Source organism: Schistocerca serialis, chromosome 2, assembly GCF_023864345.2.
Source record: "Schistocerca serialis cubense isolate TAMUIC-IGC-003099 chromosome 2, iqSchSeri2.2, whole genome shotgun sequence".
Lineage (NCBI taxonomy): Eukaryota > Metazoa > Arthropoda > Insecta > Orthoptera > Acrididae > Schistocerca > Schistocerca serialis.
This window is the reverse complement of record NC_064639.1, coordinates 902,755,065-902,774,094: the sequence shown is the minus strand read 5'-3', so window position 1 is coordinate 902,774,094 and position 19,030 is coordinate 902,755,065. Positions and strand designations below refer to the sequence as shown.

General features: G+C 42.6%; 2 protein-coding genes across 2 annotated transcripts in view; both read left to right on the top strand.

Annotated features, from left to right (window-relative positions):
• LOC126458252 (uncharacterized) overlaps positions 1-19,030 on the top strand; it is a 627,652-nt gene that overhangs the window by 608,218 nt on the left and 404 nt on the right. The gene's annotated exons all lie outside the window — the stretch shown is intronic.
• Positions 4,232-9,306, top strand: LOC126458253 (protein yellow-like). Its single transcript, XM_050095166.1, has one exon. The coding sequence runs from the start codon at positions 4,453-4,455 to the stop codon at positions 5,818-5,820; it is 1,368 nt and encodes a 455-aa protein (XP_049951123.1). The 5' UTR covers positions 4,232-4,452; the 3' UTR covers positions 5,821-9,306.

Sequence of the window (19,030 nt, the reverse complement as noted above, 5' to 3'; positions counted from 1 at the left end):
TAGAACTACTTAAACCTAACTAATCTAAGGAAATCACACAACACCCAGTCATCACGAGGCAGAGAAAATCCCTGACCCCACCTGGAATCGAACCCGGGAACCCGGGCGTGGGAAGCGAGAACGCTACCGCACGACCACGAGCTGCGGACAGTGACACAATATCTTAATATAAATTTGATCATTACTATGAAAAATTAAAAAAAGTTGCGCGTAATCAGTTAAAGAAGATTCTCCCAGTTGTCAGAAACGCGACAAGGGATTGCTAGCAGAGGAAGTATCCAACCGTAAGACATGACATTTCCCAACTGCGCACGCCTTGTACGCCAGTTCAAAACTTCAGGAGTAATATATCATTATTTACTTCAGAGCGTTGTAGCCATCTTCACATTTCTTCACATTACTTACAGTGTAACTCATCGACTTATTCGCCGTATGTGGCTCCCTCAGCATTGAAATACAACGTTAACGAGGTGCCCCGTAAGTAAGCTTAAGGTATCCGAAGATCAAACATCTAGCATGCGAAATCCAATTTGTGCTTTTCTCACATGACTTCCTGAAAGCCGTGGCTCAAGGCAGTCATGTAGATCCAGTATTTCATGACTCCAACAAACATTTGTCTCAGTAGCATACAAAATTTTACTGAGAGAATGTTCTATCAGTGGGGTATAAAATGAATTTTTGGTATGGAGGACGTAGCACGTTGTGTTGGGTGGAGAGTCGAAAATAGCTTCAGGAGTGGCTCAGGGAAGCGTTTTAGGACCCTTGCTGTTCATGTTGTATATTTGTAATCTGGCAGATAACAGCAACCTCAGACTTTTTGTAGATGATGTGGTTATCTACCACGAAGTGCTCTACGAACAAAGTTGCACACATATCCCAGCAGATATTGATAAGCGTTCAGAGAGCTGCAGAGTTTAGCAACTGGTTTTAAATTTGAACTAGTGCAAGTCAGAAAACGCTGGTAAAGTAGTATTCTATGACTAAAATTTCGTGACTAATAACTGATATCAGTGAACCTATACAAACACCGGGGAATAACCATTTGTGGAGACATGAAATGGAATCCTAGGTACGGCACGTGGAGGACGGGTTCATCGATGAGAAAATGCAGTAAGTCTGCAAAGGAAAGTGTTTACAAAACGGTTGTGCGTCTTGTCTTACAGCATTGCTCAGGTGTGTAGGACTCCTACCAAATAGGACTATCAGAAGTTACTGTAGGTAGGCTATACAAAGAAGGGCTGCAGGAATAGTCATAGCTTTGTTTTACCCGCTGGAGAATGTCACCTAGATGCTGAAAAATTTTAATTGGGAGACGCTTGAAGGTAAATATCACTCTCCCGCGAAAGCGTACGTTAAAATTACAAGAACCAATATTAAATGAGCCGCGAGGTCTAAGGCGCTAGAGTCGTGGACTGTGCGGCTGGTCCCAGCGGAGGTTCGAGTCCTCCCTCGGGCATGAGAGAGAGTGTGTGTGTGTGTGTGTGTGTGTGTGTGTGTGTGTGTGTGTGTGTGTGTGGGTGGGTTTGTCCTTAGGGTAATTTAGGTTAAGTAATGTGTAAGCTTAGGGACTGATGACCTTAGCAGTTAGGTCCCATAAGATTTCACACACATTTTATTTGAATATTAAATGAAGAATGTAGGAATCTGCTTCAGTCACCAACGTGCAGTAACGTGAAGACAAGATTAGTCTAACATTGCAGCGCACAGGGAGGCACTTAAACAGGCACTCCTCCCGTTATCTGTACCCTAATGGAATTGGAACAAGTCTAATCAGTTCGTAGAAGCGTAAGCGTCATCTCCATGCGCTCAGAGTGGTTTGCACAGTATGTGTAGATCTAGATTACTGATCTTCAAATACGAGCTGTGTCCCATAACGTGAATTATACCGAACTGTATTTCAAAGGACGGCTGTGTGTAGACTTAAAATCGGAACTGCGTCTGAAATAAATAGCCAGTTGTAATTTTCTAACAGTTGCTGCAACACTCTATTATAGACTTTATGCGAATCCTTAGAAAACCATCAGGTCTGAGCTCCAGTGTCATTTCTGCAGACATTTTGAATCTATCAATCTACAGCCAGAATGTCCTGTTATCATGTTGTCATACTGACCACGTGTGATCCCCCGAAATGGTAGAAATTCTGAGCAGATCTTAGGATACGTTAACGGAAGTCTCTGCTGAGACGCTGAGTTCCACTGTTTTACAGCTGTGGCACCCAGTTCAGTGGTTTACTTCTGACGAGAGACGGTTGATTTGGGAAGATGTGATCAACAGCGAGGTCGTCGATCCCATCGGGTTAGGGAAGAATGGGGAAGGAAGTCGACCGTGTCCTTTCGAAGGAACCATCCCGGTATTTGCCTGAAGCGAATTAGGAAAAACCTAAATCAGGATGGCCGGACGCGGGTTTGAACAGTCCCCCAGAATGCGAGCTCAGTGTGCTAACCACTGCGCCACCTCGTCAGTGACAGTGCAGGGCAGGGCACGGCAAGGCAGCGCAGTGCTGTGCTGTGCTGTGCTGTGGGGTAACCCACACCGTGTTGCCCGCCTAACGCGTTCCCCCGTCGAAAATCGACGCCGTGTCAGCTGTCTGGGTTTTACCGAGCACGCGGTGGTCGATATCGCTGGGGTAGAGACGGCGGCGTCCACAGTTCCGGCCTTACGCAATAAAGAGTGCGGAACACAGCCGCGGAAGCTCACGCATCTCCTCGTCTCTCATCAGTTACTGCTGCGTCTGGAGTGATAAGTGAAAAGCTGTGCGAGGCGGTGACTCGAACCTGGATTTCCTGCTTTTAGCGAGTACTCGCTTCAACTTGTACGCCATTTGAACACACCTCCAGGCTTTCATTGTCAATGATATTTTCGCCCGTCACTTCGGAACATTACTTCAGGAATGACTAGTTTCGGACGTTTGTCATCTTCAGACCAGTTAAAACGTTATACACGGAGTGATTTTGACGAGATACTTGGTACGAAACGAGGTACGTCGAGCCGGGCATGATACACTCTATTCTTTGCTGTAGTGTACTTATTTTTATCCCAAATTGTAAAATTACATTACCTTTCATTTTAAGTGTGGAAAACAAAACTAATCGCTATCTGTTACTCAGACATGTCCTTTTGAAATTATTTACCTGCAAGGTTTCTGAGACGTACTGCTTAGTCGGTAGTGGGAAGAAAACCTAAATGCCTCATTCAAGCTGGCTGGGATGCTACAACAGTCAGCCGTTCGTATTCGGTACAGGTTCGAGTTACGTCCTCCTCTTACAACTTAGCTGGTCGGTTTGCACTACACGAGGTGGGGCATTTAAGAACTTGTTTGTGAACAAAATTTGTCAGGTGGTACATTTTGCGTCGTATTAACCCTCGCAACACCAAGCGAAGAGAGGGGCGAGGGTACTTTATGCCCACCTTTTGAAAATATCGTACCCTAGTAACATATCTTAAAATTCTGAAAAAATATATTTTAATGCTTTCTTAAAGCTGACTGCGTAACTGTTTTGACTTTTTCAGTTAAATGTAACGCAAAAATCCCCTGGAAATCATTCACTACGTTTTCCCGAATACGGTGTACAACGGATACTTATCGCTTTAAGTAAAGCACCAAAACCTACCTCAAAATGTGAATAATTCTCGCCACGCTCAGTGCTTACATGTTTCGTTTACACATCTTGGCACAGCTACATGACTGCCTCACTGTTGCAAACAATTAATATATGTACAATCTGATGATGAGTGACTAGGCGATTCGAACCGATGTCATACCGGTATTTTCAAGTTCAGCTCCCTTCCTTCACATCCCTGTATCTTTAAAAAGTATGGTGTGAATAAAACGAATAAAACTTAACGATAATTAACGAAATCTGTTTTTTTTTTGTGGTCATAAACTACCCCTCCTCTCTGTGTACACTCTACGGAAAATGCGTTGGTACTGCTAGGACTGCGCAAAAGATATTTTCAGGTCCTGCATCCTTGTTATGCATCAGTATCTATTTAAAAAGAATGTTGCTAGTGAACATTAACAGCAGTTGACGAAATTGGGTATAAAGTGCCCCTCTACCCCCTCACCCTCCCTCTCCTTGGTAGTACGCTAGGGTTAAACCCAGTTGTCGCGGAGAGTGGAGGGAGCCGTCTGCGCGTAGGCGGCCGCCGTCCCCACCTCGGGCGCAGGCGCTCTCGCCCCCCTCCACGGCCTCGTGCTTGCCGCCAGCCGCAGGCCACAGTCGCGCGCACTACAGTCGAGAGATTAGGCAGTCACGCTTCGGGATACTTCGGACTGCGCCGTGTGGGTCCGCGTGACGCGTCGTATCGCCACCGGGTATATAGAGAGGGGTCGCGCACAGGCGGGGTTTGCTCCAGTCCCTCCGCGACCGTTCTGTGAGCGTGCGCGCACGCGTGCGAACCCAATCGACTAGAGCTGCCGTTCCGTCCGCGCGTCGAAGTCTCCGTCGCACCATGCGGTGTTTGGCGCTGCTGCTGCCATTCCTCTGCGTCGCCGCGGCGCAGAGGCCCGAGCTGAACGAGTTCAAAGAGGTGTACATGTGGAACCAGTTCGACTTTAAGTGGCCGGACGAGTCGGTGAGGCTGCGCGCGCTGTCGGACGCGCGCTTCCAGCCCGTCAACTGCGCGCTGTCTGGCATCCGCGCGTGGCGCGACCGGCTGTACGTGACGGTGCCGCGGCTGCTGCCGGGCGTGCCGGCCACGCTCGCCTCGCTGCCGGCCGCCGCGCCGCCGGCCGCCTACTCGCCGCTGCTCGACCCCTTCCCGTCCTGGGACATGCAGGCCGTCGGCAACTGCACCGCGCTGCAGTACGTGCAGAGCGTCGAGATCGACGCCGCCGGCAGGATGTGGGTGCCCGACTCGGGCCGCGTCAACACGCAGTCGGGCAACGCGGACGCGCGCTGCCCGCCCAAGCTGCTCGTCATTGACGTGGAGAGCGGGCGCGTGCAGCGCACCGTCCAGTTCGAGCCCGGCCTGCTCGCCCCGGACTCGCTGCTTGCCGACGTCGTGGTCGGCGACGACGACGTGGCGTACGTGAGCGACGCGAGCCCGAGCGACCCGGGCATCGTGGTGGTGAGCGCGCGCGACAGCCGCGCCTGGAAGGTGCGCGACCGCACCATGCGCGCCGACAGCACCTTCGTGCAGGTGGGCCAGCGCCGCACCGAGCTGCGCCACAACGTGTTCGCGCTGGCGCTGTCGCCGCGGCCGCGCGCCGGTCCCCGTCGCCTCTTCTACTCGCCGCTCAGCAGCTACGACCTGTTCTCGCTGCCCGCGGACGCGCTGGCCGCTCCCGGCGTCGCCGTCTCGGCGCTCGTCAGGAACCACGGCCGCATGCAGTCGCCGGTGCAGGCGGCGGCGGCCGACTGGCACGGCAACCTCTACCTGGGCTACCTGCAGCAGGACGCCGTCGCGCGCTGGGACAGTTCGCAGCCGCTGGCGCAGGCCCGCCTGCTCACGCAGGACCCGGAGCGCCTGCAGTGGATCTCGTCGCTGGCCGTAGACGCCGACCGCAACCTCTGGGTCGTCAGCAACCGGCTGCAGAACTTCATGGCCGGCACCGTCAACCAGCAGACGCCCAACTACCGCGTCATCCGCGCCTTCGTCGACGCAAAGTCGTACCTGTACAGCGACGACGCGTGGACGCCGCAGCAGGGCAGCGCCTTCACCGTGCCCGGAGCAGCCGCCACCACCCGCAGCAGCACCAGTAGCTTCGTCACCACCACTACAGTGCCGCCGCACGCAGACGGCGGGGCTTCCGCTCCGGCCGTCACGGTGCTACTCTACTCGTTACTGCTGTTACCGATGCTAGTCGTTCTAGCCTGAGGTGCTCAGTAATAACTGTGAAGTAAAAATCACTTAGTCGCGCCGCACGACGCTCGCTACAAGCGAGAACACACTTAGAGTGTGGCACTCGACCAACATTTTCAAAATTCGCTGTACTTCTTTCGTGGTAACCGTAGTCTCTGTTCTTCGCAAAACTGAGACAGTGAAATAAATGGAAAACTTAATAAACGAGCCCCCTCTACTGCCAATGGACACTTTGAAGCACAGATCCACGTAAAGGCTTCATCGAGTTGTCAAAGGACCTTCATTTCTATGCCAGCACACTAGAAAAGCGAATCTACAAATTTTTCCAATTTCTGAGTTAAACAACATCACACTGAAGTAACTCCATATCATCGTTGACAACTGTCTGTGATCGTACAATAGTGTAAACAACTTGTAGGATAAGGAAATATTTTTTAAACCTTTGCCTACAAAATGCATCGGTACAATTCTTCTTTCAAAATTTTGGGCACATGACAGATGTGAGTTGTGTATTTTATGGCATATTATTTCGTTATTTTCTTCAGAAAATTCTGCAGATGGTCTGAGAGATGTTCTATGTATTTGGATCCGATGTCGGATACATTACGACAGATATCAGCCATAATCGAGCTTCTGGTTTTTTCACGACACAAGAAGCTCCTTCCATAAGAGACTTAACCCCTGGTGATGGAGCTGTGCCTTGAAATGCACATTGGCGTAGTAAAAACGCCGTTGATAACCCTGTAGACGGACTTTAGTACCAAGTTTTCCATTTGTAAAAGAAGACAGGCATTTAGCTAGCAGTGACATGTCTGTGCTGGCCACTTTTATATTCTACAGCGACACTTTGAGTGTGTATAATTTCACCGTCAAATTGTTTAAAGATAACAAAACCACTTTACATTGTCAGAAGACTGGCTGTGAGGTGGATCTGTGGAAGGAAGGAGGCTGAATCTGTCAGTATGTGGAAAGTGAGAGTTCACCAGCAAAAGGCAGTCATCTGGCACGGAATCTGTTATCACTTGGACAGAAAAATACCACAAAATTAATACAGAACAGACTTATTTCCTCCTCTTCCACGTTATGCTGTTCAGTAACAGAAATACTTGACAATTATCTTGAATGTAACATCATCAGCATAAGAATTAAAATGGGTTTTGGTATTCCCAATAGTATTACAGGGCAGCATTGTCTGCTGTATCATTCCACCCATTCAGCTGCCTCTTTAGTTTCAGTGCACACGTGTGTGTGTGTGTGTGTGTGTGTGTGTGTGTGTGTGTGTGTGTGTGTGTGTGTGTGTGTGTGTGTGTGTGCGCGCGCGCACGCGCGCGCACTTGGGGGCAGATGGATTTTTGTAGTCGGCTAACCAACAAAATCTCACATGATTCCCTCAGCTAATGATTGATGTCACGTCCTACAAAGGAGCTATAAGCTTAACCAAAATTCATGTAGGATAGGGAAATATTTTTTAAACCTTTGCCTGCAAAATGCATTGGTACAATTCTTCTTTCAAAATTTGGGGCACATGACAGATGTGAGTTGTGTATTTTATGGCATATTATTTCGTTATTTTCTTCAGAAAATTCTGCAGATGGTCTGAGAGATGTTCTATGTATTTGGAAGCTATCAGCTACTTGTGTTATCTGTAAAAATACTGTGTCCACTTTGTAAATATGTATTTGTGTATGTACTGATCCATTGAGCAAGTAATAATATAGAATTCATAAGAACTGTGATCCAAATGATAAATGACTGGATGTTGTGTGGTGTGGGAGTCCTTGTTAAATGAAACTGTTTACTGTTCATGAAATCTGTTCCACTTTCAACAAAGGGAGGCAGGCTATATGACATCAGAGCTAGAAAATCAGTCTGAACACATCTTCTAGTTAAGCATATAACTTCAGATTCTCAGCTAAAACTCCTATTTACAGCTTCGGTTTTGCACTCAGTTTAATAGCAGTTTTATCTTTTCATTTGAGCGGTAAAATATTTGTCATAGATTGTGTTCTATAACTGTAATATTATAAAATCTCTGACAAATGAGGTAGCTATATATTCATAACTGCTAAGGTTTGTATGAAATAAACTGCATTACTCATTAGTGACACACAACTTTGTGAAATCATTGAGCACACATCCAGAAATTTAATGTTACCTAAAACTAACTCTAAACACTGTGTGTATGTATGTGAAACTGTTTATAATGTACACTTTGACCTCGTGATAATGGCTATAATAAAATTTATCTTCACAATTATTTGTTTCCATTGTGTAATTTACTTAACATAGTTTTGGTTTTGCTTTCAGAGAACACATTTACAATATTTTCAAATGTGCGAGAGTCGCTTTCATCCACAGCAAATTATAATCTTTGGTTGTGTGGCATTCACATCATGCTTATGTCATAGATATTTATCATTCTTTCAGTGTGCAGTTCCATTTCTGAACTCAATCTCCAAATAGTGCTAAATTGGCAAAATTCTGGCCTTTTTTGTCTCGTGTATTATAATAGCACATTCTGTTTATACTTTCGAGAGAGAGAAGAGGGAATCAACCTTTACCTTGAACCAGAAAATTTGCTAACCGTGCTGAGTGGTAAAATACTCTCATAAGGCTGGGATATAGTTCTCAACATCTATGAAGCATTATCAAATTCTTGGTGAAGTGTTATTCTAGCTCTAAATGTGTGACTGTGATATATCTTAATGTGTCAGGTATATTGCATATATGATTTAATCAAATATTACTGGAAAAATTTAATTAAAATGTTTCTATCAACCAGTCATGAAGAAATCACCTACTCTGTTTCTGCCAGAGAAAACATTACATTCAATAGTTGCAAACTATTAAAAGTATCACTTTAGATTCAGCAAGTCAATTTAGATTTCTTGAGATATGCAACAACCAATTCCATAAGGAGAATAAAGAATTATTTCCTTTTCTTTTTTATATGAAGTGTGTCACATTTCAGTGGTTTCTTCATTTCTTCTCCTGGCAGTGTTTCATTAAATTGAACCAAACAAATTATACAACAAAAATCAAAATAAACACATGTAAACACAAAGTGATCTGTCATATGCAAAAGAATAGGGAAGCACTGATTTTGGTTGTCTATGCATCATACCAAAGAATAGAAATAGTATTCATCATCTTCTTCAGTCAAATGGCTCCGACTCAAATGAGTTCATTACAAAGATGGATAATTCCATTTTTCATTAAGTTTAGATGTTAACTGATTCCAGTAGTACTTTTCAAGTCAAATCTAATCATAAACTTCTCAAGTTTCAAAAATGGACAAAATTTGGGCATCTCCATTATATTTCAGCTTCATATCAGGCCAACTTCAGCAGCAGCCAATAAAATGACAGGATCACCTTTCTGGCATTCCCATACTGCTACGCATATCCAGTTTGGCGGAACTGCTTATGTTGTAAGATTTTGTATTTTCAGTTGTATCTTACATTACAATTTAACATAATAAAGTGCAATTACAGAAGGGAATGTGTAAGAAGTTCATTTTAAATAAGCAAGAAAAGTCAAGAGATAGAAGTAATCAGAACATGACCACAGAATACTCATATGTGCAACATAACTGGACAGCTCCTAAATTTACTCACAAATTTCAACTTTGTTATTCACTCTATACCAAAAAAATGAACTGAAATTTAATTTTAAAGGATCATAGTAATGAAAGGTGGAGTTGACCGTCTTTGACAATGCGCTCCTCATATGTATGTGGGGTAACCATAAAGTTTTAATCATTACTTCGAAAAATAAATTTCTGTAATTCATTTGTTGTTTGTTTGCAAGTACAAGTCAGGAATCCTGGTATCATAGCACACCACCAGAGGAGACAAAATAAGAAGGTGCAGCTCACTGAAAAAGTGGAGCACTACGCAGTAACTCCTTTTTGCCAGCAGTGGAAATGTTATGGCTTCGGCGACCCAATCCAGACAACTTCTGAAGTTGTACAGATTGCTCTGACACAGTTGCAACTTTTCCTTAATAATCATAAAGTTTAAAAATAGTGTAAAAAATCCAGGATAGAATGTAACAATATTATGAAAAGGGAAGTTGCCACTCACCATTAGCGGAGATGCTGAGTCGCAGATAGGCACAACAGAAAGACTGTCACAAATAACGCTTTTGGCCAGTAAGGTGAGTGGCAACTTTCCTTTTCATAATATTGTTTAAAAATACTGTCATGCAAATGGACATTTACCATAAAGATAGCTTTGAGATGTACATTTCTCTACACAGCACTACATTCTTACTCCTCAATTTTCGTGAATAAATATTCTACAGATCATCTCGGGAAAATCAGGCCAGAAAATTATACCTTGAGACAACCTAGTGCATGTATGTGCTTCAAATGCCTTCTTTTTTTATATATCAACATTAAAGTTGTTCACATTCCAGCGTGGAAGGAACAGTCACAAAAGAAATTTATTAGTGTACTGATCATTCTTTAAGTGTCCAAGAAAACAGTATGGAATCTGATGCTGGAGAGGCTGGTTTATGAACTTCTCCAATCTTAGTTTTCTTTCATTTATCAAGAAAAACTAGAGGCAACAGCAATTTTGGCACTTTCACTAATGAGTTAAGTCTGGACAGCAAATATTCAATTATTTATACCTCAGACACGACTTGTTTTGCACTTATTAGCATCATACCTGATGGTAAAACAGTTTCAACATGTCACATTGCAAAATACTGATGCAAATTATTTGCAGAAGAATGGAAAAATTGGTGGAAGCTGAACTCAGCAAAGATCAATTTAGGTTCTGGAGAAATGCAGGAACATGTGACGCAATACTCATCCTACACATTATCTTGGAAAATAGGTTGAAGAAAGGTGAACTTACACTTGTAGCCTCAGAAAAAGCTTTTGATAATGTTGACTGAAATAATTCTTGGACATTCTGAATGTAGCAGGGTAAAATACAGGGAGTGAAAGGACAGTAGCTAAGGATCAAGTGAAACAGGGTTGTAGACTAAGCCCCATGTTATTCAATCTATATATTGAGCAAGCAGTAAAGGAGAAATTTGCAAAGGGAATTGAAGTTCAGGTAGAAGAAATAAAAACTTAGAGGTTTGTTGATGACACTGTAATTCTGTCAGACACAGCAAAAGACTTAAAAGAGAATTTGAATGGGAAGGATTGTGTCTTGAAAAGAGAGTATATGATGAACATCAACAAAAGCAAAACAAGGATAATGGAATGTAGTCAAATTAAGGAATGTCCTCAAATTAAATCAGGCAATGCTGAAGGAATTAAATTAGGAAGTGAAACACTAAAAGTAATGATAAGTTTTGCTATTTGGGCAGCAAAATAACTTAGGATAGTTTAAGCAGATGTTATAAAAATTGATGTATATATTAGGGATGGGAAAAACTGACTGGTTAAAAATGATACTAGTATTTTAGTTCTGAATGACCATTATTTTCCAGTACTTGTTTAGTCTCAGTTATAACAAGTTTCTTTCATTTTTTACTGATAATCGGGTATAAAACCAGCAAATCTATTTGCCATAGTAACAGTAGTAAAATTTTTGGTTTTTAAATAAAACTTTTTTTTAGAAATGAGTTAAGTTTTCTCATAGAATTTATATTACTTTGAAATATTGGACTGGTACAGAAATTGAGAAATGCTATTAGCACTATTTTAATAACAATGCCTACACATGACATAAGAATTAGTTCAACACTGCAGTGACAATAATGTATCTGTTGGCGTGTGGCGTGGCCTATCAGACGGTGTACGTGAACATGCAGTGTGCAAGACTTGCCCCCAAACAGACTGAGCAAGATGCTCCAGTGGTTAGCACACTACTCTCACTTGGGAGGGCAACAATTCCAATCTGCATCCAGCCATCCAGAGTTAGGCTTCCATAATTTCCCTAAATTGCATCAGGTGTTCCTTTGAAATTAGATTTCCTTCCCCATCCTTGAAACATTGAGAGCTCGTCACCATTTCTGATTACCTAGATGTCAACAGGATGTTAAATCTTGATCTTTGTTCCTTTCTTTTGCCGCCACCTGGTCTATATGATAGTTTCTCAGTGATGGCCTCGGACATCAGTTGCATTGCAGAACGATACCATCCCTTGTTTGCAAGTATTTTAGAAAGTGCAGTAGCAGTGAAGTACAATGTTACATTTGCTCTCAAAGATTAAAGATGGGAGGAGGCACAACAAACTTGTGACATCATATAACGAGAAAACGTCCACAATGTTCCACAGAAGAGAAGGTAAATTTAATTGATGTATGAGGGTGTGCTGAAAAGTGATGCCTCTGAAGCTTTTATGTGAAAACTTTGACGTTTTTAAATACAACAAAACATCATTACTATTCAGCATCTTTATTCTTCATGTCTACATGTTTATTTCTCAACATAGTCACCCTGGAGACAAACACATTTCTCCCAACCACAGACCAGTTTGTCGATGCTGTCACTGTAGAATATTTGACTTTGTTGATGGAGCCACAGCCTCACCTCTGCTTGCACCACTCCATCACTATCAAAGTGAAGTCCTTGAAGTAGTTCTTTGAGTACTGGGAACAGATGAAAGTCAGATGGGGCCACGTCAGGACTGTACATTATGGAGAGTGCTTGATGACAGTGAATCTAGGGTCCTGGATTGTTGCAGATGGCACAGTGCTCATGTGCGGTCTAGCATTGTGAAGCTGAAAAAGAAGGTGCTTCATGTGTGGATAAACTTTTCGAAATCGATACTCGATTACAGCAGCTGTTCCTCACGCACCGACAGTTACATTACACACCACCCTGTTACAAGCTACAATTCAGAGCTCTCTAGTGGCAGAGGGCTGCAATTATCTAGATATGAAGAATAATGATGTACAATGTTAATCATGTTTGTTTTATATAAAAAGCTTTAACATTTTCACATAAAAAATTTGGAGGCTTTACTTCTCGCGCATGGGGTCCCGGGTTCGATTCCTGGCGGGGTCAGGGATTTTTCCTGCCTCAAGATGACTGGGTGTTGTTGTGTCATCTTCATCATCATCATTCATCCCTATTACTGTCGGAGGAAGGCAATGGCAAACCACCTCCACCAGGACCTAGCCTAGTACAGCGGTGCGGGTCCCTCGCATCGTCCCCTACGCTCCTCGAGTATGGGACCTCATCATCATCATCACTTTTCATCATATCCTCATAGCTACAATTTTATTGACATGCTATAAACTCGAGACAATAACTGAACTCATAATTTTGTGGTTGCTTTAGGGTGAAAAACTGATACCATCCTGAAGACACAGGGTAGACATCAGCTTGTGAACTTTCTCTCTCAATATTGTCGCGCCCATCTCCTACACCATCACAGTCCTTCATGGGGACAATGAGACTGATGTATGACACAGCCTAAACCCCATGTTGACTGTGATCTAGTGTACCTTCACCTTCATTATAATTTTCCAATCTTTGTATGAAGTCCACATTTATTACTGGAAGTAAAAACAATTTTTAAAAAATTAGTTGTTTCAGAAACTGGCTATTTTGAATGGCTTTAATAGTCAGGTTAACTGCAGACAAAAAAATTTGTTGTTTCAGAAATAATGGCCATCCCTAGAATATATAAGTGTATGTTTCATATCTCCTAAACCAAAGGGGCCAATTTCAACCAAACTTGGTACACGTATCCCTTACTGCCAGGCAAAAATCACTATTGGCATAAGAACCACCTACCTACTAGCTCGATTCACAAAAAATTTCACAGACAGTATCCACATATGCCACAAAATGAACCTAGAAAATTATGTCATGGTAACACACATAATTCAGGAGATATGATATCATTAATACTGAGATGTGTGAAAAAATGCTGTATCATGCATGAAGTTTTAATACTTTTGTTCTTTACTACTAGGACACTCATACAGTCAAGTCAACTTAAGGAAATCCCTGATACCTGGCAAAGCTTTTGACAGCTTTCAAATGTGAAGTGCAAATGGCTGTATGCAAAAACAATAGCTGCCTACAGAGTTATGAAGAGGTGTTGTCACAGAGACACTTGCAACATCAAATTGTAAATGCATGAAGCAGCTGTGCCCAGCACACATAAATTCTCACACAATTTCTCAGGTGTTTCTATGAATACATGGAAATTAAATTTTTTAGGTATTACACTACAAACCCAGTTAATTTTTCGTTTTTGTTTCTAATAGAAAATTGGCAAAATTAATACCCGGGCAATGCTGGGTTTGTCAGCTAGTAGGATATAAAATGCAGACAGGAAATAGCAAGAACACACATCTGAAAAACAGGAATTTCTTAACTTCTAATACAAAATTAACTGTTAGGAAGTCCTTTCTGAAGCCTGCACGGATTAGCAGGTTAGCTCCAGACACACAACTGGCAAACATTTCGGAAACTTTCACTCACGTTCACATGGTGTAACACTAGACACAGACAGATGGGACATATAACATCTGTCCCATAGGGGGAGGGGGAGGGGAGGAGTTCACGAACAGGCATCTGGCCACCCTCTACCACTAACATTGTCAAATCAATAAATTACCATACTGACCCCATTAAGATTGGTATAAAAGCCACAAACAAGGAGCATAAGGAGTAGGAGAAGAAGAAGAAGAAGAAGAAGAAGATAAACAATGAAGAAAAAGGGAGTTTTTGTCTTTACAGGGTCATCCATTCAGAAACATCCCAATGAACTCAAATATTTTTAATACTACGGTATAAAAATAAATTAATTAATTTGCACATCATGTTTTGCAAATCCCATCACTAACAAAAATCATTAGGGATTTGGGGCAGTCGCAATACATCAATTGGCAGAAGTAGCCACTGCACACTATTACTGTAAAGCATACTGAAAACCAGTTGCGATGTATTGTGATTGTGTATATCACATTCATTCCACTCTTGTCATTGACCACTAATACCATTAGGGACTAAATTCCTTATCATTTAAGTGTAAGGAATCCAAGGGCACTGAAGAAGTTAATGCAAGCAGTCGGGTTATCAGCTTTACATGCTTCATTCCACATCATTGTGATTTATCATGCAAAATGGTCTATGGACCACGCAACTAACAAACATTGATACTGAACAATGGAAAATCCAGGATGGAATAATGAAAATTTTATGAAAAGGATAGCTGCTACTCGCCATATAGTGGAGATGCTGAGTCGCAGATAGGCACAAAAGAAAAACTGTCAAACAAGTAAGTTTTCAGCCAAAAAGGCATTCATCAGTGACTGTGGTCGCGCGCGCGCGTGTGTGTGTGTGTGTGTGTGTGTGTGTGTGTGTGTGTGTGTGTGTGTGTGTGTGTGTGTGTGTGTTTTGTCTATTTCCAATGAAGGCCTTTTTGACTGATAGCTTACATGTTCGACAGTCTTTTTGTTTTCCCTATCTGTGACTCAGCATCTCTGCTAGTGTTGTTATTGTACATTTCTGTAGGCTACATACTTGTTCAACCTTTAGCGATTCAACCAATGTAGTCTGGGGACATCATTCCGATGGGAGAAATCACATATGGGGTTCCCCATTGTTCAGTCTTATGTCTGCTACTGTGCCTCATATACGAATGTGTAAACAACCTTCCATCTAAAATACAGCAAGCAGAATTAGTTCTTTTTGCAGATGACATTAGTATTGTAATCAGTCCTTTCATACATATAGCAACAGCAGAAATAGTAAACAAGGTCCTTAAAAGTATTATTGACTAGTTTTTTGCAATTGGTCTCACCCTCAGTTTTTAAAAGACACAACATACAGCATTCAGTTCTGCACATCTAGAGGTACTACAGCAATGTTAAGTGTAACACATGAGGAGGAAATAATAAATATCTCCAGTACCTGTAAGACATTTTTGTTGGCTAGAAAGTGAATAATATGAGTTTTTGTAAGATCAAAGAGTTGAGCTGTTTGTTGTGAACCAGCTGTAAGCTCATATTGCACTTCTCCATGCTGCCTCTGGTATGAATGTGTTTGGATCCGTTATCATTGTATTTGTTTCATAATTCTCTAATGTCTTAGAAAGTTATTTATGTAGGTCAAGAAGAAGAGTAGGATTCTAAAGTATATAAATATGACAACTCTAATTAGGATTATGAACTGGAATCCCATAAAGACTGCAGAATGGGGAAGGCAGCATCTGAATTAATTACTGATATTCTGAATGAATGAAATCTTTCCTTACTGCTCTCAAAAAGCTACCATATATTTTAGGACAGCTGTGTATGTTAACTATGAGGTGTAGACTGAAGGGATTGCAAGACTGAAGGATGTGATAGAAAGACTGTTCTGAGAAGACAGTGATGGAGAATGGTGGAATAAAAATGGCATGGCCATTGGAGCTGTTGTTGAATAACTATACTCCATTCATCTTAAGAATAAACCTCATGTAAACATTACATTATGTATTTTTCCTCATTTGCTGGAAGCTCATTGGATTTCATTTCACAGGGAGCAGAAGTGAAGATGTTCGAATACAGTCAAGTATGATGATGAGGATATGTTCTATGCTGTACATTACGTGTCCATCGGCTCATAGATAATATGGGGCAACAGCTTTACCGCCGCATGTAACTTGGACAGCACTGGCCAGGGAAGTGATCCAACTAACCTGCACTGATGTGAACAGCTGTAGTAGAGACGTAAAAAGAGACGAGTAGAGAACCATGTAGCTGTGAATGTCATTTCGAAAATGAGTTTCCTCCAGGCCTGCAAAACAGCTGTCAACTCCGGCTACCAATTCTTCATTTGAAGTGAATCTTCGACCACCAAGAAAAATTTTCAGTTCTGGGAAAAGATGGAAGTCTGATGGAGCATATCACGTGAATAAGGTAGATGTGGCAACAATTCATACCTGAGTTCATATAATTTTGCCATAGGGACAGCATGTGTGTGGGCGTGCATCATGAGTAATGGCACCCATCTTGCAGATAATTTTCTCATTTCTAATTCTTCTGTCAAAATGTGATATACCCTTTCAGATGAGATATGGCAAGCGTGAGCAACTTCATGCACTTTCGATCAGCAATCCTCCATGACCATTTTGTGCACTTTGCAATGATTTCTGGAGTATTGACACATCTTAACCGACCACCGTGTGGATCATCATTGAAGCTCTCCCGACCAAATTTAAATTCATTTGTCCACTTGATAACAGTTGAATTATGAAAAAGCAGAGTCGCCCAGTGTATTCTGGAAATCAGCATGAATATCCTTTGCTTTCGTACCTTTCTTTATGAAATACTGATCACTGCTCTAATCTCAATTTTTCCCATCTTTGCAAATCACTATGCGGGAACAACAACAGACACGTCACTGCCACAGATCTCTTCCAAGAGCACTGACGTGACATGTGTTTACAGGCCACAGCCCGATGGATATCACGTGAACAACTCATTGCACTAGCACTGACCTCTCATGGTGATTCCGAGAACTTTAAAAACCACCCTCATATAATGCAGGGAGTGTGCAACCTACACAACTGAGAAAAACTAGTGTTGGTAGGAAGGATACCGATAGTGCAGGCTGTGAAGCAGCATGTTCAGCAACTGGGTGGTTGAGCTGTCTCTTGACCACAATATGGCAGTGGCCACTCATGCAGGCAGACAGATTGTCAGTCATCATGCCCATATAGAAAGCAGCACAGTGATTGCAGCTTAATCTGAAGATCACGAACTACTTTTCCAGATGGGATAGAAGATGCTCATGATCTGACAGGAGTGGTGGGAGGATGTACAGACAGCTGTATACCCCTGTGGGAGGGGTGGGAAGCATTGTGAGGAGGATGTTCCTCGTTTCAAGGCATGAGGAGAGGTAGTTGAAACCCTGGCAGAGTACATGATTCAGTTGCTCCAGTCCTGGGCGGCACTGAACACGAGCAGAATGTTACTTTGTGGTCAGGCAGTGGATATGTAGGAGGTGGTAAGTGGCTGGAGGTGTAAGGCATGGCAGATCTGCTTCTGTACACAGCTGGGTGAGTAATTTTGGTTTGCGAAAGCTTCAGTGAGAGCCTTGGTATATTTGGAGAGGGACTGATCATCATTGCAGATGCAATGACCATGGGTGGCTACGCTCATTCTAAAATGGGTGGCAGATATTCAAGTAGAGGTACTGCTAGAGGTTGGTAGGTTTGATATGGACAGAGGTACTGATGTAGCCACCCGCCACCCTTGAGGTGGAGGTCAACTTTGAGGAAAGTGCCTTGTTGGGCTGAAGAGGATCAGGCGAAGTGAATGGGAGAGAAGGTGTCAAGGTTCTGGAGGAGTGTGGATAGTGTTGTCCTCACCCTCAGTCCAGATCATGAAAATGTCATCAATGAATCTGGACCAGGTGAGGGGCTTGGGATTCTGAGTGGTTAGGAGTGGTTCCTCTGGATGACCCTTGAATAGATTGACACAGGATGGTGCCATGAATTTTTTGCAGGTGATGCCTTCAAAGGAGAAGTAATTACAGCATTGGGGTTTTTAGTGTAGTGGGAGGTAGTAACAACCATGATGAGCAGGGTAATGTGTGGTAAAGGAACAGGAACTGTGGAAAGTTGGTGAAGGAAATTGTTGGTGTCTTTCATATCGGAAGGTAGGTCATGGGTAATAGGCTGAAGGTGCTGGTTCACAAGAGCAGTGGGGGCACAGTAACTGGCCACAAAAGGCATCTGGGTGGTTGGGTTTATAGACTTCAGGAAGGTAGGAGTGTGGGGAGTTGTAGGATCAGGAGGTAGACAGACTCAGGGGGTGGTTCTGGGGTGGACCTACAGATTTGAGGAGGGGCTGGAAATCATGTTGGATTTATATCCTTTTCATAATATTGTTATTTTGTCTTGGACACACTCTTAAATAATGTACCATTTGGACAAAATAGGAAGCAGTTTGTTGCCATCAAATGTACTTAGAGAAACTACAGAACGACATCATATATTATTGTACGGTATCATATTTTAATCATAAAGTGAAGATAACCATAACTGCTGCAACTGTTAAAATTGTTTTAATTTTCTGACACAATCACAACTGTGTTTTCAGATAACAGGTTCCAAACATCTCCAACAACCATCCTCATATCCATGTACTGCCTGGACAATGCATGACACTGCTGTGCAGCACACAAATGTCTGAGAATTCCACTGCAGATGGTTGAAACCCATCGTCTGAAAACACAATTATGATTGTCAGCAAATAAAAATCATTTTTAAATTTCCTTTTTTTGTGTTTGCTTTAAAAGCAGGCAGAAAAA